The 19,649-nt window shown below is 37.6% G+C and overlaps 1 protein-coding gene across 1 annotated transcript in view; it reads right to left on the minus strand.

Moving 5' to 3' along the window:
• The window catches only part of Pola1 (DNA polymerase alpha 1, catalytic subunit), a 323,891-nt gene that overhangs the window by 53,429 nt on the left and 250,813 nt on the right, over positions 1-19,649 (minus strand). Inside the window, exon 36 of the mRNA XM_036175149.1 lies at positions 19,236-19,329. Coding sequence (XP_036031042.1) covers positions 19,236-19,329 — 94 coding nt within the window. The remainder of the gene's footprint in view (positions 1-19,235; positions 19,330-19,649) is intronic.

The following is a 19,649-nucleotide window of genomic DNA, read 5'->3' on the forward strand; positions in this document are numbered from 1 at the left end:
AAAAGCTCAAGAACCCCAGACTGTGCAGGCTCCTGTGACATTTGTATGAGCCTTTCCCTTCCCAAGTTAACTACCCAAGTCTTCTCAAGGACTTCCCATGCTCCCTGGCAGCCCTTTCCTCTTTTTATAATGTAAGTTAATGGGGGAAAATAACATGTGGTTTATAGCCATTTTTGTTGAAATGCATTTTATTTCATCTTCAGTTTGTTCATTACCAGAAAACACTTCTTTCTTCTTGCTTACTTTTCCCTAGCCCACTTTTTCCTACACTTTATCTCTGATCCAATATTAGCTTATATAGCACCAAAATGTGTAGTGGGCAGCCATTCCAGCTTTGGTCTGTTAGTTCCAACCCCCATTGAGGCTTGGGTAACTGTCACACCTACAAGGTGGGGCCAGGAGAGGACCCTGAAGACCCAAGATCTGGATGGGCGGGCTCTCTTGGTTCCTGGACCCTGGACATTGGAGGTAGACCTAGCAGAGTTCTCCAGAGAACACTGCCAGACTGCGCTACACCTTTCCCAGACCCTGTAACCTAACTATCCATTCATTTTTAAGTTACCCCACAAAATAAACCCCCTTTAAACTACGTGGAGTGACCTTAATATTTCTACCAATAAAAATGCCTCCTTTATCTAGGAAGTAACTCTTGTGTTTGACTTCATTTTCCTTTCTACTGTCTATTTAAATTCTTATCTAGATGCCACCTAGTCTTCTTTTCTATATCAAAGTCAGACTTAATGCATATTTGACAAGAAGCAATATTAAAGTTTGAAAAGTTTCACTAACTCAGAGATTCTCAATACTGAGTGGGCATCGAAATCATCTGTGGAACATTCTAAATACACAATTGTCTGGGCCCCAGTCAATTCTAAAAGTGCAAAACCCAGTTAAGAGTATTCTACTGTACAATATTTGATTTAGAAGTTGGTTTGGCTGACTTTCTCTACACAATTACCACTATTTTTTACTCTTCCTAGAAAGGCAACCATTATTACCAACTATTTAGACTATTGCAAAACATGCCAAGGCGACACATCCAGAGAAAACTAAAATGCTTGTGGATTGTTTAGATTTCAACTTCATCCACTAAGTACAGGCAATGGAGAATTAAATTTATTTTTAAATACTGTACAGATGCTTTTGAATGCCATTTTGACAAATATGAAAATGAATCATCAAGTTAGATTTCAAACTCCTTGACAGTAGGAACCTGCCTCTTTCATACTGTAACTAGTTGATAAATTTGAGTGGAATATTTTCTCCTGTTTCTAGTGTTATTGTATTAGGTGCTGGTGATAATCATCTGGACAAAATATGGCCAACAACAGGCTGAAGAATCCAATAAATTACAGTAAGGACAATAATATATACCATAATAGTGGTTTTGGAAATCATTATTACTTAGACACAATAAAATAAACTGACATTTACTGCATCCTTACCATGTGCCAGGCACTGTTCTTGGCATTTTGAATATTGTCCCCTTTACTCTTAAGTATTTTTGAAGATTTCCCAGGTTTATATTAATCTGATTAATATGGAATCCTGAGGAATGTGCTATTCACATTACTGTTTTATAAGTGGTATAGCATAGGCATTTAGTCATAGATCCTAAGGTTTCTTGTACAGGAAGGGATAGAAAGTGAAAACTTATGCTAGGAGTTGGCTCCAGAACTCAACTACCCTATACTACCTCCGAGAAGGCTAGGTCAGTCTTTATGATACTCAACAAACATTGGAGGGAGAAAGGAATGGGAGGGGGAGGGTGTTAACAGAGCATCCACACTGTGTGCCCAAAGCTGCTTCTTACAATTCCTGAACACAACCATTAAGTATCTGTATGATTCCTTACAGCCAAGGCAAAAGACAAGTATTATCTATCTGGCTCTCTAGTTCAGTAATGGGATGGGAGTTAGGCTGTCCTAGTTAATCCTACAACTGCTCTCTTCAGTTTTCTGTTCCTCTAGTTCTGGTAAGATTATACCATTTTGTAATCAAACTAAAAATAACACCTTGAGGACAATACTTCCAACAATCTCCCGAATACTCTATCAACTTACAGTGACATGTTACTGCAATGATAAAAGATACTTCCTCAGAAGAAGGCAAGAAAGGCAAATCTAAAGAGATGGTATTTCAAGTTGAATAAAGGAGGAAAAAAATCCCAATTCAGGGCTAAAGGCTGCTGCCAACAGATTGTTTTGTTCCTTAAGAGCAGCACACACAAGTTTCACAGAGCTAAGTTAAGTGGGGGCAGCAGTAGAGGCCTAATTCCCATCATTCCTTTGGGAGCAGCACAAAATAACAAAACTTCTATAAAAAAGATGGGCAAGTGGGCTATGAAAGGAACCACCCTACATATATAGGGAAAGCAATTTGCATCTACAGATCTTACTGGTATAAACATTCTCCGTCAAAGAATGAAAACCTCAATGGAAAGCCACTATACACCCATGAAAAGCTCTGTAGGCTATTTGTTGAGCTGACTAATAAACAGGAGTGGTTAACCTGGTGCACTATGCACCAGAGACATGTTTTAAAGTAGGCTTAGTCAGCTAATCATGTTGAGATTTCTCTTATACTACTGATTTCTTATTCTCAAAATAAATTAAGAGGTGTCATTCAGAATTCCCTGTAGTCTACCAGATTGAATTTGTTGGCTGTCTTTGATTGTCTCTTGTCTTTAGATCCCCTGCCTTGTCTCTTTAGATTGTGCTGTGCCCTTTGGTATTACCTGTTAGTCCATGTCTGGAATAGCTAATTATATGGCAGCATAATTCCTGCCTGTACAACAAGGAACAGCTAATTCACACCAATGACTGAAAGACTCCTGTGTAAGTTAGTGAATTATGCAAATGAGCAATAAGTGAAGAAAGATGATTCAAAATTGTATTTCATTCATTTATTTTGACAAGTGTAGTTTAGTCTTAATTATTTCAAAAATTTCTTTGTAGCATACTAATAAATGTACTGTGGCACATTTGTTAAAAGTGATAAAGCCTCCAGTAAGTGAGGCCAGAGTATGCTCCCATGAATAATTTCATGAATATAGACTCAGGCTCGGACCCTCTCTTTTATTTTGAATTTCATTGACTTTTCAGCAATGATTTCATTTGGCAAAACAATATATAAAACACCAGTAAAATACAGGAATTATTTTAGCAGTAAATACTGATTTCAGAACCAGCTTTTTTCTTATGTTTATGCTTTCATCATGCTATTTTCATCAATCATGCTTTAAATAAAACATTTTGATAGTCTATAGTCATAATGCCAATAGGATTTACTTTGCTTCTAAATCAAACTAGAAAGAAGTCTGTCATTCAATGCTTTTTTTTTTTTTTTTAATGACAGTGTCTCCCTATGAAGTCCAAGCTGGCCTAGAACTTGCCATCTTTGCACAGTGTGCACAGTATAGGCATGTATCACAAGTGGCCAGATTTCCCTCTGAATTACTATTTCATGTTTTGTCTTACCATACTTCTTTCTTTTAAAGTTAAAGACATCTGTTTTAAGATAAGTGGATACATCACAGTATGTAACATTTTCATGTCAAAATACTTACATTATTATATTCTGAGTTAAATTATTTAAGATAGGAAAACATTTTGATATACTTTTGACAGATGTATCCTGAAGGATGGATCAATTTCTTTCAAAGTACCACCAATGGTTACAGTGGGGAGTGAAGAGAGATTGCCCTTCCAGTATACAGTCCTGGGTTTAAAGCTGTATAGAGATCAGCTCTTTTAGGCTAAACTTCCAATAAAGAGATACATTAAAATCATCAAACTTTTGTCAAATGAGGTTCTTTGATTTGTAAGAGCTAGATAAGTAACAAAAATTAGATAAAACTTAGTCTCAAAGTAAACGATGACATCTTTGCTTATTTAAAACCTCACCTACTCTGAGAAGCCCTACTGAGATTCCATCTTTACCTGGAAACATCTCCTGAGGCATATGTTTAGACACTGAAGCACTTCAGGATTACTGTGTCTTATTAGAATCATTAGGCCTCTAAGCTGAAGTTTCTCTACTACATTAAGAGCAAGGAAGCTATGGCAAAACATGAAGAGTCTGAGACTTTTTGACTCTCAAAGTTTGCCAACTTGAGAGGGCCATCTTGTCTTTTGGAGGTAGTTTTCTTATCTGAAAAATGGGAACTAATCATATACCAACATACATAAATATTCTCCATAAACAATAAAGTCCAAAGGGCTGGAGAGGTAGCTCAATGGTAGAGAACTTGCCTAGCATGCACCAAGGCCCAGGGTTCCACCCCTAGTATCAAGTAAAGCAAATACCATTACCAACGCCTATAAAAAGCCAGATGTAGAGGGTAAATGCACGAATAAGCATGTGATCAGAAACAGATTTACCTCTAGAAGCAGGAACCAGCCTTTTTCATACCTGTGTCCTTTATACCATATAGGGCAGAGATTAGACATTTTCACAGAGTGAATTAGGTCAAAGTTCAGGGCATACAAAATAGAAAAACAGACTTATACAAAGACCTGGCTTTGTGATCTTAGTTGTGAGTTTGGTTTTACTATTATTTCTTAAAACAAAAGTTTATCATCAATGTCTAAAATTAGCCAGTAACCCTATCATTTTTGGAATTTAGTTGGTTTAGCCTTAAGCTTCAAAGGAAGGCACCAAAGCTCCCAGGGCCTAGACCTGGGAGAACACAGTCAACATTAATTCAATTAATCCTGTCTAGTTACCTTCATGGTTGGGTGTAAAGTAAGAGAATGTACATGAATCAGAATAAATTCACAACAACCACAGAAAGAAGTACTTTAAGATGAGTCAAACTGATAATTTTTCTCTGTATCTGAAGGGTACTATATAGACATAATAGTACAGAATGAAATATTAAATGGGGCCCAACTAATGCTAAAGTATACATTAGATCTGGGTTTGGGGCAAAAGGGAAACTATAGATATAACAAGGCCATTCATTATTAGTCTTCAAAAGTTTTACCTGATTCCATTACATAATTACGAATAATTTAAGGAATTATGTAAAATAATGAAGACATGTCAGTTTCTTGCTTTCAGGAAAAGCAAGAAAGGAAAGCAAAATTAAAGAAAGTCAGTATAAATGTTATGTCAGTTTTTAAATGTAATCTGTATTACAATGGGAACTAAGAAAATACCTAACTTTTAAACCATTAAAGGCTGTTCTGGTCCACATAAACACTTGGTTAAAACAAAGGAAAGGAAAGAAAAAAAATACCAACCACTAAAACAAAGAAAAATTAAGAGGCTATTTGAGAAGCGATGCTGTCTTACAGAGGGAACATTACACACTTATGAAAATACGATGAGGAAAAATGTTATCAAGATAGAGTGAAGACAAATTAGAAATGAGTAAGACATTACATTCTGGGCTAAGTGAGAGAAAGAATATGCCACTTAAAAATAATTCTTTTCATTCATTTATTTATTTATTTACTTATTTGTTTGTTTGTCTGTCTGTCTGTCTGTCTGTCTGTTTGCTTTTTGAGGCAGGGTTTCTCTGTGTAGCTTTGTGCCTTTCCTAGAACTCACTTTGGAGACCAGGCTGGCCTCGAAGTCACAGAGATCCGCCTGCCTCTGCTGGGATTAAAGGCATGCTGTGGTGGTATTGTGTTTCCCAAAATTGTGCAGGTTAATAAATTTATCTGGGGTCAGAGAACAGGACGGCCATAATATTAAACATGAGGATAGGCAGTGGTAGCACACACCTTTAATTCTAGCATTCCAGAGACAAAAATACCTCTGGATCTCTGAGTTCAATCCACATTAGAAACAGCTAGGCATGGTGACACACACCTTTAATCCCAGAAATCCACCCTTTAATCCCAGGGAGTGATGGCAGAAAGTAGAAAGATATATAAGGCGTGAAGACCAGAAACTAGAAGCATTTGGCTGGTTAAGATTTTAGGCTTTGGAGCAGCAGTTCAGCTGAGATTCATTCTGGATGAGGACTCAGAAGCTTCCAGTCTGAGGAAACAAGACTGGCTGAGGAACTGGCGAGGTGAAGTAGCTGTGGCTTGTTCTGCTTTTCTGATCTTCTAGCGTTCACCCCAATAACTGGACTCAGGTTTGTTTTTATTAATAAGAATACTTAAGATTCCTGCTACAGTGTGCGCCACCACTGCCCGGCTAAAAATAATTCTTATCTAATGTAGAGACAAATATGAGTCAGATTAAAACTGTATAAATCCCAAACATAGCTGAGAACATGAAACATTTCTGAATGACCATAAATCCTCTAATTTGCTCGAAGCATATTTCTCATTTAAAAAAGTTATAACGCAGCACTCAAGAGGCAGAGGCAGGTGAATCTCTGTGAGTTTGAGGCTAGCCTGATCTAAGGAGCGAGTTCCAGGACAGCCAGGGCTACACAGATGCAGGAGACCTGCTCCCACTTTACCCTGGGTACTCTTGCGGAGAGGGATAAGAAAATATCAGGTAGAGAGACCTAGTTGACAAGAACAAAGACAGAAACATGGGACAGCTTTGGGAGGGCCTGGGTCAATACCCAACAGCTTAGAACTTTGTTCAAAAGGGCTTTTTATAACAATGCCAAGGGGCAAGGCAAAAGACCTCCCCCTTGCTAGATACAGGCAAGTGCAGACCCTTCCAAACACTTGGTAACCATGCTGTGGTTCAATCATCTCCTTATGTAGCCCTGCTGGGTAAAGCAAGCCCAGATTTTCTGACCCCGAGTAAATTGGGCCTCCACACACAGAGAAAACCTGTTTCAAGAAACAAAACAAAACAAAACAAAAAAAGTCATATCCATTAGAAATTTTAATTGGTATGAAAAGTTACAAAGTCAGTTTGGCATGGTGATGCACGCCTTAAATCCCAGCACTTGGGAGGCAGAGACAGGCAGACTTCAATGAGTTTGAGGCCAGCCTGGTCTACAAAGTGAATTCTAGGGCAGCCAGGGATACACAGAGAAACCTTGCCTTGAAAAACTTAAAAAAAAAAAAAAAGTCACAAAGTCAATAACTGATAAAACTACTAAAAAAGTGTCTTCTTTGGAAAGCTCTAAGAGAAAAATGGAATGTCATCTGCCTCAAAGAATGCAGAAATGAACTTTGACTGTTTTAAGACTACTCTGCTAAAAGAATTAGCTGTAATAGATTTTCAGTTGTTGTTCAATACACTTAGTGAAAAAGCACTAAGCTGGAGAAAGAAAATTTTGTGTAACTATAACTAACACCAAAATGCTTTATTTAGATAACAGACTATGTATGTAGCAAAAATATTAATCACTTAATATTCATTCCTATACATGTTTTTTAACCCAAAAGCCAAGAAGCAATTAATATGCAGTCCTGAAACTTACAGTGCATGTTATCATGATACTTCAAGGATCTACTCTCTTCTCTACCCTGAGTATTATAAACCTTTTCCTCCTAATTAATGTGCAATTAATTCAACCAACCTCCAATTACTCTTCTACAACACTACCCACTTAGACAAGAAAGCAGTCTCTAGGATGGGTTTTCAACCTGGGCTAAAATAGACTCCTACAGACCAAAATGGTTCTGGGTTTCTCTCTGTAGTGTAATTTAGATGTCATATCTAATTTGCTGTCATGACTATTGTTTCACTGTGCAATTTGTATGTCGTTTTGAATGGTAAAGGCATCATAGCTTTATTGAATTAAACCTTCTGTCTTTATTTAGGGCCTGATGTTACATGTTTGTGCATTTATGTTTATGTCTCAGAAGCTGCTTGACATCAGGCAGTAGAAAAGGATATGCTCTTCTGATATGTTTTCTTAAACCTCAGAAAATATAACTATGAACTGGATAAAATTCTCTCTAAACTAAAGAAGCAGAATACTGTCTATTACTATGATTTCTTTTAAAGGTAGAGGTAGCTAAATAAGCGTTCTTATTATAGATGGGCTGATGATTCTGTAACCTAAATGCCCTGATTGTTAATTCTACTAGCTAATTTTTCTAAGAATATCCCTTTACATTGAGTTTTTTATGACTCTATCTTAAACACAGATATTTACACAACATCTCCGAAATTGTAAAGAAATGAAATTGCACCTCAATGTTAACTCAAAGAGACCCAAGCTGCAATACTTGATTGTCTGGGGCTGTCCTTGTTCTGGCCTATGAGTTCAAGTCCTAACACTATGACTAAGACCAAGCATGGAAAGTCTTCCATTAGACCATTGGACTAGCCTTTTAAGTAATTTTAGTGCATGAAATTTCATAAAGTTTTTACTAGATAATTACACTTCCTGATTTTGTAATTAGTGGAAGTACATGCAATTACATAATAATTATGATAGTAATTACGTAATTAAGATGTATAATTATGTAGTAAAAAACATCATGGAAATAAAACCATCTACTGTGTAAGCACAATACATTTTAGAAGTAAATTCACCAGCTCAACTGTTTAAAAATACTTTTCTTCAAAATAAAGTGATTAGCTTACATTATGATCTAACTGCTTGAAAACTGTTTAGTATTTTTCTCTCATTGGTGATGGAAGTGTATTTCTTAAAAATACACGTAGGAAAATCTTGCCAGGTCCTTCTCACTCTTACCACTCAAAAACATTACAGTATGTTTTGCAAATGAAGGCCACCAACCACTGCTTTATCACCTAGACACTGAAATACTGGTGCCCTTGTTTGTGCTGCTGTGCCTGTCACTATAAAAGGGAAAAAGGAACCTGTTCATTGAAAAGACAGTAATAGGAAACAATTTTATAAAACGAGTCACATGTCTGTCATCATAGCATGCCTCTGGGTCCCTGAGTACATAAAAATGCAAAGGCTGAGTGCATATTTACAGAAATGGGTTGAAAGAAAAGACACACAATTAGAATCTGGAAGTTTGCTGCCCAAATGTATGGCAACTTTCACATACTACCTTAGTTATACTTAAAAAGGATGACAGAAAATGTACAGAACCAAGACACTTCTAGTCAAGGGCAAAGCAATTAAGGTGACAATTTCCTGGAAAATGTAGTTTCTCTTCTGCTACATTGTGTTAGTTAAAAACAAAACAGGCCGTACCCAGAGTAACAAAGCAGTGTGACAGGGATCCATGTTTTGTCATTGCTTTAGGGAGAAAACAGCACATAAATCAGCTGCCACAAGAAAAATGAAACCTTTTCATTAGCAATTTTTTTTAAAGCCTTATTTCCATTTAAGAAATCTACTTGAAATCTTTACAAATGTGTTAAATCAATGTTGCAACAAGGTCCACAACAGTGATGGCGAAACTTCAGTCTGGGCACATACTGAGTGGTCCTTATATGAAGTGGGTGTAGACCCACATTCCAGTTCTTTCTTTTATAATCCTGAGAGGTTGAAAGCTGTTTTGAAAATCCCCATTTACTTCTTCCTTGTTCCTTCTAGTTCGAAGGAAACGAAGTGGATAGCGCTCGTGCTTTCTTCTATGCCCTCCTCCTAAGCCGCGTCAAGCCACCACATTTGTAGTTTAATTACAGAATACATTTCAAAAGACCAGGCTGTGACAGGAAGTCTACTTTAAAACTGAGGAGGGCTCCTGGAACTGGCATATTTTTTATTTTAGATTTTAACTACAGGGATGGTCTTAATCAATGAATGAGTGAAATGGAAGTAAGCTTCTATTAGGAGGGGACAATGTCTCAGATCAGTGCTTTTCAAACCTTAGAACGTCTAGGAATTACCTGTGGATCTTGTTAAAATGCAGATGCTGATGCAGCAGATCTGGGAAGGCCTGAGAGTTTGCATTTCTAACAAGCTCCCAGGTGATGCCAAAGCTGCTAGTCTACTGATCAGACTTGGGAAAATGCAAGGAAAAACTAGTTGCTTTGCAATCATTTACATGTTGTTTTCACTCCAAAATATAAATTGCTGGGATAACCATTGTAAAATGAACAAAATTCTTTGTAAAATTGTAGTGTTTTTAATTTTTCCTATTGTAAAAAGTGTTTATAACTTGGAAATTACACGAAAGCAAAAAGGTCCATGTCATGACATGGCTCTTGTACCCACGGAGAGCTGTGGTTACCCACATAAGATTGGGCCTGTCAATTTCTGTTGTGGCTGGGGAGGGGCTCAGTTAATGGTTGTGGGGGTGGGATAGTGGATAGACATTTTCTTTGACAGTATAGCCACTGGTAATCTGTCCATCCTGATGCAGGCAACCCTAATTAAATTCAGTGTGATGCATGCATGCATGCAAACACCCAGAAGTAGAAGGGGGTCTCAGTTAAGAAGGGGCTTAGCAGGAGGGGAACAAGAGGAGGTAATGGGAAGGCAAATATGATAAAAATACATTAGAAATGTATGACATTTTCAATAATTTAAAAGTATAAAGAAAATAAAAATGATCTATAATCCATCCAGGGATAATGACTGTAAAAACATTTTAGTGTTCTGTTTTAATTTATCCATCTTGCAAAAACTTGTTTTGTACTTTAACATTACAAAGTATTTCAAGATACTTAAAAGAGTAAAATTATGTAATAACTAACAACAACAGCAACAATTCACTTTTCTATTTTCAAAATTATTTTTATTTGTTTTGAAAGAGGGTCTCAATATGGAGCAATATGAAACTTGCAGCAATCCTCTCGCTTCTGTCTCTTAAGTGCTTGGATTATAATTGTAGGGAGGCACCATCTAGACTGATGGGCTGGTTAGTTTTTAATCATCAATTTGGAACAACCTAGAGTTACCCGGGAAGAGGAAATCTCAATTGAAGAATTGCTTCTATCAGACTGGCCTGTGGCCATATCTGCAATAGTTTGTCTTTATTAATAATTGATTTGGGCAGCACCATCCCTAGGCAGGTGGGCCTGGAATGTATAAAAGGCTGGCTAAGTAGGAGCCATACAGCAAGCCCATAACAGAATTCTTCTACTGATTTATTCCAGGTTCCCGCCTTGAGTTCCTGCCCTGAGATGAATTGTGACCCATCAGAGAAAGCTGGCATTCAACCCTTTCCTCCCCAAGTTGCTTTGTTACATAGTGTTTAGTTACAGTGAAAGAAAAGCAAACTAGAATACCTGTTTCAAAATTCTTTACATATTTCTATAATAATTTCCCAAATATAACAGAAAACTAATTATAGTGTGAACTGCCAAGTTATGAACTTCTATCATAAAAATTCCCTTAAACCATCCAGTGGAACATAAACACACACACACACACACACACACACACACACACACACACACACACCCCACACACACACTACACCCCCCCACACTAAAAGCATTAATTATATGGAAAAAAAGGAAAGGAAAATTGAGTTTAACATTACTTGCTTCAAAATCTATTTTATATAGAAGTGTTTTCACAATTATAAAAGATATAATTTTAAGAACAAACTGATACTTGAGTCAAGATTTTACTTTTCTAGGTATACTTGACAGGTATATTTTACCTGGTATTAGTTATTTTAAAAAATGAGCCAGAGGTATTCTATAAATGAGTACAAGGAAAACAATATTATTCAGATAGAGCGCAGCAGCTGTACATATGAACTCACAGTGACTGTGACAGCATACACAGGACCTGTACAAGTTCAAACCAAACCAAACGGAGGGAAGGAGGGGATCAATTCCTACCTCTAGCCAAGGAACTCTTAACAACTGATAGCTATCTGGAGAGGGGGAGGGTTCTTGTTTGGTTTTTAAAAAGTTTTTAAAGAGTGCATCCCCTGGTAAGTTGACCACATTCCAATGGAAGGCCATACTCTAGTGGAAGGCCACACATCCACAAATATATGAGCAGCATAAACTAGACTTGACGGGCCACAAAAAAAAAGAAAAAAGAAAAGAAACAAAGTTGGGCAGCTAGGGAAGGGAGGTGGATCTGGGAGGAGTTGGGGGAGGCAGATGAATATGATCAAAACACTTTGCACAACATTCATTTAAAAAACCCAGAAAAGCAGAGAAAAAGTTTTGCTTAAAAACCAAAGTTTTGGGGCTGTCAAGAAGACTTACTTGGTTAAAGCAATTGCTGCTAAGACTGACAACCAGAAATCAATTCCTGGAACCCACATGGTAGGAAGAAAGCAACTCCTGCCTGCAAGGTATCCTTTGACCTCCACATGTGTGCTCTGGCATTAATGTGAATGAAATAACAAATGAATGAAATACAATACTGTTGCAGAATATTCCTTTATACTGTGTAAAGATGTGTCACTGTGATTGGTTTAATAAAGAGCTGAATGGGCTATAGCTAAGCAGGAAGTATAGGTGGGACTTCTAGGCAGAGAGAGAAAGTAGAAGGAGGAATCTAGGCATACATGAGAGACATGAGGAGACACAGAGGAAGCAGGATGAGTGATATGTGACAGAATATAGATGAATAGAAATGGGTTAAAGTTATAAGAACCATTTGAGACAAGTCTAAGCTAAAGGCCAAGCTTTCATAATTAACAAAAAGTCTCCATGTCATTATTTGGGAACTGGTAGTACAGAGAAAGACTTGTTACACATGGCATCCAATGTGGAGACTCGAATATCCAAACATAGGGTCTGGATATGGCTTCCTAGTTCTGCAGTCACTCAGGCAGAACAGTGTTCAGTGCACAGAGGTGCACATACCTACCACTGTCTGAGGGCTGGAGCCAGCTGCCAGCGCCATGTGCTAAGCTGAGCATAGATAATAGAGTATTTTCTCTAAATATGCCATATACAAATGGACTGGACATTGTGAATGTAATTCTTATCTGATGATTGTTGTTACTGTTTATAGTTTTGTTATGTTAAGAGTTAAAACCTTTTCTTTTAGATGAAAAGGGAGGCAGGAAGAGGTAAGTTGGGAATTCTGGGGACAGAGGACTCAGAGAGGAAGAAAGGCAGGTTGCCAGAGACATGCAGAGAAAGCAGCATGAGCAGTACGGAGAGATGAGGCAATGAGCCATGTGACAACCTAGATTAATGGAAATGGGTTAATTAAAGTTATAAGAGCTAGTGGGACAAGCCTAAGCTAAGGCCGAGCTTTCATAATTAATAATCAAGGGGGATCTTTAATAATGAGTCTCTGTGTCATTATTTGGGAGCTGGCAGCCAAAAGAAAAATCCAATTATACAATAAAAATTCAAGTTTTCAGAGGAATAAATAAACTCAGGGGTTTTAAGAGTAAAATAAATGGATTAGGCAGGCACTTTGTGACATGGTTTTGTTTCTAATGCCCTGAAGGATTGAACAAAGTAAATTCTAAGGATGTCAACTGGCTGAGAGAAGACTCCAGGGTTTCTCTGCTACTTTTACTTCAGTACTTCTAGCAATAACAAACTTCTATTGCATTTTGACTTTAGCAGTTCAAGAAATAGAAATCCTTAACACTGAAAGCCTTGAGATGCACAGAAATCTCCAAATTGCAAATAATTTCTTCTATAAAACTCTTATCTTCTGGTTTAAAAAAGAGAGTACCTTTACAACCCCCTTCATGTTTTAGAAATAACAACTACTGTCTTTTTTTGGAGACCATTTTCCAAGGTAACAGAACCAAAGCCACTTTATGAGCAAACTGCTCAGTGGATAGCAAGCAGAGAACAGGATCCTGAAAGAAGTATGAGAAGCAAGTCAGATGGGCTCACTCACCAGTTAAGAGATCTGATATACTTTGGATTCAAGTTTGGTATCAGCCAAATGATAAACACAGTATCACTCGCAACAAGTGGAATTGATGTAAACAATATGCAAATACCAAAAAAAGTTTTATAGCTTTAATTTATGGACACCTGAGTCAAGGTAAACAATACAGCAAGTTCTACTCCTTTTCTTAAAATACTCCCCAGTAATACAACTACTTTCTAGAAATAATTCCCTCAAAATCCTTGAAAATGCTTGTGTGACCTTGTTTTCCTCCAGGAATTCTTTAATTAAATATTTAGTGATTAGGCTAGAAGATGCAGTCCTCTGTCTCAATGAACTTAAGTGAAAGAGAAAGCAAATAAAACACTCAAGACTCCTCATAAAGGTCACAGGGGAATGCAAAGAATGGAAATATTTCTTTAACTTAATTTGTTCATCAATACAATGCATCTAGCCTGCTGCTTCTTTACAGGGCTGTTTTGAGGTCCTATGTTACACCTGTGAAAGGATAGTGAGAAATAAAAAGTACCTTACAAAATGGCAGTCCAGGTCTGTGTGGCACTAATAAAAACAACAAATACTATTGATATGGCCTTCTATAATCCTAGCACATGGGAGGAACAGGCAGGAGGATTACAGTGAGTTTGAGGCCAGCCTGGGCTACACTGTGAAACCTTGTCTCAAAAAAAGGTAAAGAAACAAGAAAGCTTATAAGAAATACCAGCAAACATAAAGGAAAGGCTGAAGGAACGAAGCAATAATAATAAACAACTTGAAAATTTTAAGGAAAAACCAAACCCAAACCAAGAATGCAGGTGAACTAGGGACCTGATAAAAGAAAAAAGAAAAGCGAGAATAAAACTCAAAGAAGTGAATGTAGGGTGTCATCTGGTTGAGGGTTCAAAAACCCAGCAATATTTTTTTGGAGGGAGTTTTTGAGACAGGGTTTCTCTGTGTAGTTTTGGTGCCTGTCCTGGATCTCACTCTGTAGCCCAGGCTGGCCTTGAACTCACAGAGATCCACCAGCCTCTGCCTCCTGAGTGCTGGGATTAAAGGAGTGCATTTGGCCAAGCCCAACAATCTTTACAGGTGCAACTAAGAAGGCTGTAGAACAGGAAGCTGTCTACAACCCCTGGTGAAATCAAGAAAAAAAGAGGGGGGGGAAGAGTATATGTGATCTGAAGATAGTCTAAGCAGCCTAAAAGGCCTCCCATTGAGAAATCAGGCTTTCTAAGAGGTGCTACACACATGACATTAAATCACCAGCTATTAAATGTCTATGTTGTAACTCTAATTCCTTTCTTCAAACAGAATCTGAAATCTTAGTGTTGCAATTCTGACAAATGTAAATTTACCAAGTGGACCTCAGGTGATGTTGTCTCTCTAAATTGATACTTAAGTATGATGACTGTATTTGGAGCTAGGGTCTTTAAATTAAAATTAGGGCCCCATAGTAGGTCTTAATCAAGTTTGAGCAATGCTCTAATGGTGGCACATGTCTTTAATCCCAGCACTGGGAGGCAGAGGCAAGCAGATCTCCTAGTTCAAGGGCAGCCTGATCTACAGAGCAAGTTCCAGGACAACCAGGGCTTCACTGAGAAACCGTGTGTGTGTGTGTGTGTGTGTGTGTGTGTGTGTGTGTGTGTGTGTGTGTGTGTGTGTGTGTGTATTTATTTGGCACAGCATACAAAAAAATATCAGCACCTACAAGGGGACACCAGTCCTTGGACTCAGATTTTCAGCATCCAGAACTGTGAGGGAGTACTTTTCTGTTGCTTAAATCATATAGTCTATGGTGTTTTGCTATTGTACTCCCAGCAAATTAAAATTCCATCCTACATAAAATACTGATATAAAATAAGAACAGCTAAGCATCCAGTAAGACAAAATGGTACCAGATAATATACTTCTTTCTAGAAATAGACTAAACCCTGAGCTGAAAGAGCAGTTAGTGTTCCACCCCTTTGCTTAAGGCAAGTTGATCAGGTTGTGGTGATAATATCCCACTTAGTATCTGATGAATCTGTCTTTTCCTAACAGACTCTGAGGACATTGACATAAGAGTTCACATTTAACACATAATAGAATCTATACATAATGTTGTTTATTATTCCTGCATAAACAAACAAACAAGATTCTGCAGAGAAAACAAACTTTTTTCCTTCCTGCATTTAAAAGCAGACAATTCAGGCACCTGGGCAAAGATGTGAATTGATTCAGGTTTCCCCAAACTGTTCACTTATCCCTACTCAGGACAAGGCACCATGGGATGACCATTTTATGCCGCCATCCTGGAAATGGATTTTTACTTCATGCATTGCCACAATGTTCTCCTAAAACCTTCTTTGGATCCATTATGCCATCTGTGTACATTCTGGAGCAGTTACAACAATAATGCCAATGTCCCACAGAAATAAGACTTTTAAAAATGTTAGGTACTTACAGTGAGCATGCAGTAAACACTTCACCAAAGTGAGTAACAACCCTTTAACATTTTAAAGGAAAGGGGAAAATACCAAATGGGGTTAATTCATGTTATGGACTAATGGCCTATAAACTTTCATTTGAAAGTAAAGTACAAAAAAAAAAGCTTTGATAGAGCTACTTTTCACTGTAAAAATAAATAAACCTCTTTCAAATAATTTGTACATGTTTCTTCCAAGTCAAACTGCTGAGATTCAAACAAAAATTAAAACCACCACCCCGTTACAACCTTTAAAATATAGGCTTTATAATGGAAATGGTAAAACAATCTTAGTGAAGGAAATGTTGCTAGAATTGCAAGTAAAACAGGGTCTACACATCAACACTTCACACACCAGTCACAGGGCACTTGTTGACAGACAATGCTTGGATTGCATTCTCAGTGACAGAACTGTATGTAGCAACTGTCATTTTTCACAGGACTTCGGAAGGTAACATCTCCTGGTGTTCTGGCCTTGGTCCAAATTACATAAATATATTTGCCCTCTGGTTCCTACAAGTTTAAAATTTATTTTTATACCAGGATTAAAAGAATTTAATTTCAACTCACAAAGTGAGAAATAAATATCACATATGTTATATTTCTTTAAATTTAGGGAATTTCTCATTATTGTTCTTCCTACATGAAAATATTATTTCCCATTTTCTTCATATGGATTACAACTTGTATTCAATTCTCTTTTATTTGGAACCAAACAATTCACCTGCCTTTTCTAGGTGATTTGGATAGGGGTTTTCTTTTCTTCTGAGACAGAGTCTCTCTAGTATGTAACCCTGGCTGTCCTGGAACTTGCTATGTAGACGAGGCTGGATTTGAATACATAGAGATCTGCCTGCCTCTGCCTCCTGGGTGTTGGGATTAAAGGCCTGCATCAAGTTAAATTTTTTTCTGTGTATGAGTATTTTGCCTGCATGCACATGAATACACACACACACTCTCTCTCTCTCTCTCTCTCTCTCTCTCTCTCACACACACACACACACACACACACACACACACACACACACACACACACTGTATATGTAGCCCAGAAGAGGATGTTGGATACCCTGAAACTACAGTTATAGATGGTGTGAGGTGGATGCTATGTGCAGGAACTTTCTAAAAGACATAGCTTCTAAACTGGGCATGGTAGCTCAAGTCTATAATCCCAGCACTCAGGAAGGTAAGGCTCTAAATTCCAGGGCAGTTTGGGATATAAAAGCATGTTCTAGGCCAGTATGCCAGCATGAGCTACAGAGTGAGACCCTGTCTTAAAAAACTTTTTACACACACACACACACACACACACACACACACACACACACTCACACAGCCTACAGTGTACTTCTCCTTTATTGCTGAGCAAGAAGCTTCCAAGTGGCTACTCTATTCCCTCCTGTTTCTGGGACAAGCAATGTGTACTCTTGATGTTGTCTAAGATGCTAGGGACTCCAGTGTCTTTCTACAACATTCTTCTTCATGTCTCCAATAATGAGTGCACTTTCTCAAACTGCTGATCACAAATGATCAATTCAACTTCTCATAAAAGAATTTAAAAACTGTATTCAATAGAATTTTGTATCCATTGAGTCCAAAAGCATCAAATGAAAAACATAGGGTGGCTAGATGAACAAAGAGGTTATGAGGAGCAGGTGACCATATGCTGACACACCCAGAAAGAGATAACAAACTCAAGAAAAATAGATGCTTTCTGAGAATCAGAATTCAGTTTTCCCAACTCATAAGCACCCTAAAAGGAATGTCTTTGGGGGCAAAAGGAAGACATATATTAATGATAACATAAGTAAATACAGGTTAGGTACTAGTCATTAATGGCTGTTATCAAGCCTATTTATTAGTGGGCAAAAGGAATATTTGTCTACATAAGCTCTACTAACTCATAGAATATATGCTATGGAGACAGCCAAAGTGTTTGTTGAACATTCAAAGAAAAAATACTAATATTCAATCAAGATCTTCATTTAGTTGTAAAAACATTTTCTTTCAGCCAGGCAGTGGTGGTACATGCCTTTAATCCCAGTACTCAGGAGGCAGAGGCAGGTGGATCTCTGTGAGTTCGAGGCCAGCCTGGTCTACAGAGCGAGATCCAGAACAGGCACCAAAACTACATAGAGAAACCCTGTCTCGAAAAAACCAAAAATAAATAAATAAATAAATAAATAAATAAATAAATAAATAAAATGTTTTCTTTCCAAGGGTAGATTGAGGAAGTCAAAGAAAAAATAATAATTTCTAGAGTAACTTGTACATAGAAAAAGTAAAGTTACTTATGACTAGACTTGAAAACATTGAGACCAAATCAAGGGCAGCATGAGAATTCTTTTGTGAAAAAAATCCAGCAATATTTATAGGTTTTATATGCTGTTGAGGTTGCCTCCAGTCCTAATACCGACCAACAAAGCCCTGAATTGATATTCACTGACAAACAACATAAACACTCTGTAGGTAACTAATAAGAAAAATGTGTAAATTTGCCTTTTTTATTTTTTACAGGTAATAGAAAAGTTGTCAATGTGATTTTCAGGTAGGAGAAAAAAACATGCACTTGTCATGACATTTTCAAATACTTTAAGTTATGTAACAAAGCTTTCCCCAGACCCATTAAGTCCCACAGTGCCTGCAAGTCTTGTATAAGGAAATGCCGGGTGCAGAGGGCTCCAGGCAGCATCTGATCATATGAGTTGAGGCACCTATACATTCTCTTAGGATGGAGTCAATAAAAGAACTCCACCCCACTCCTCTCTTTCAAAATGAACCTAGGCTTTTAGTGAACAGCGGAGACACACTCCAGGTCTATTTTTTTGTGGTAATATCTAGTTTTTGTAGGCCCAATGATCACGTTGCCTATGCTTACTTTATTACAATTACTAAACTCTATAGAAAATAGCATTTTCAAAATATAGCATTTAAAGAGTCCTTTTTGTACTGTTCCTCCCCCAAAAGCTTGCTTTAATAGAGAACAATGTGAGGCAGGCTGTGGGGGCCAAAGCTGGGGATTCCTGTGCCACCGCCCCTCATGCAGGGGATCCCTGTGTTCACACAGGCCCCTACAGCCTGCTTCTGAGACAGCAATGTGATGCTGTGTGAACAGCCTGACACAGTAGGTCTGGCTTTTATGATGCAAATTTCCACTTTAAACTCAAAGGTAATTACAGTATTTTAACGTACCTTTCTCGTGTTCAGTAAGTTTCTCCAGTGCACAGTCCGCATCAAAAATGTACCGGTAAAAGCACAGCTGGGTGTACAGGGACTTGTCAGAATACTGCAATATAACAGAAAATAAATGAATACTACTATGGGGGGAATGGAGATCACTCTCAGCAGAGTGTATTCCCTAATTTCAACTTCCATATCAAGCAACATTTTGTAAAGAAAGGGGTGAATAAGGAGAGGATCATACTAATGGTTTGTTCCCCTCATATAACACATGTACCTTTCACAATTCAGAATAAATCCTGCCACTTCTATCACAGATTACTACTTGCGAAGCTGCAGACTGATTACCCCTGCTGTCAAAAAACTGATTTTGTCAAATTGCAAATACCTATGCACCCGTGACAATTTACACTGTTAATTAGGAAA

The sequence above is a fragment of the Onychomys torridus genome, chromosome X (genome assembly GCF_903995425.1).
Source record: "Onychomys torridus chromosome X, mOncTor1.1, whole genome shotgun sequence".
NCBI lineage: Eukaryota > Metazoa > Chordata > Mammalia > Rodentia > Cricetidae > Onychomys > Onychomys torridus.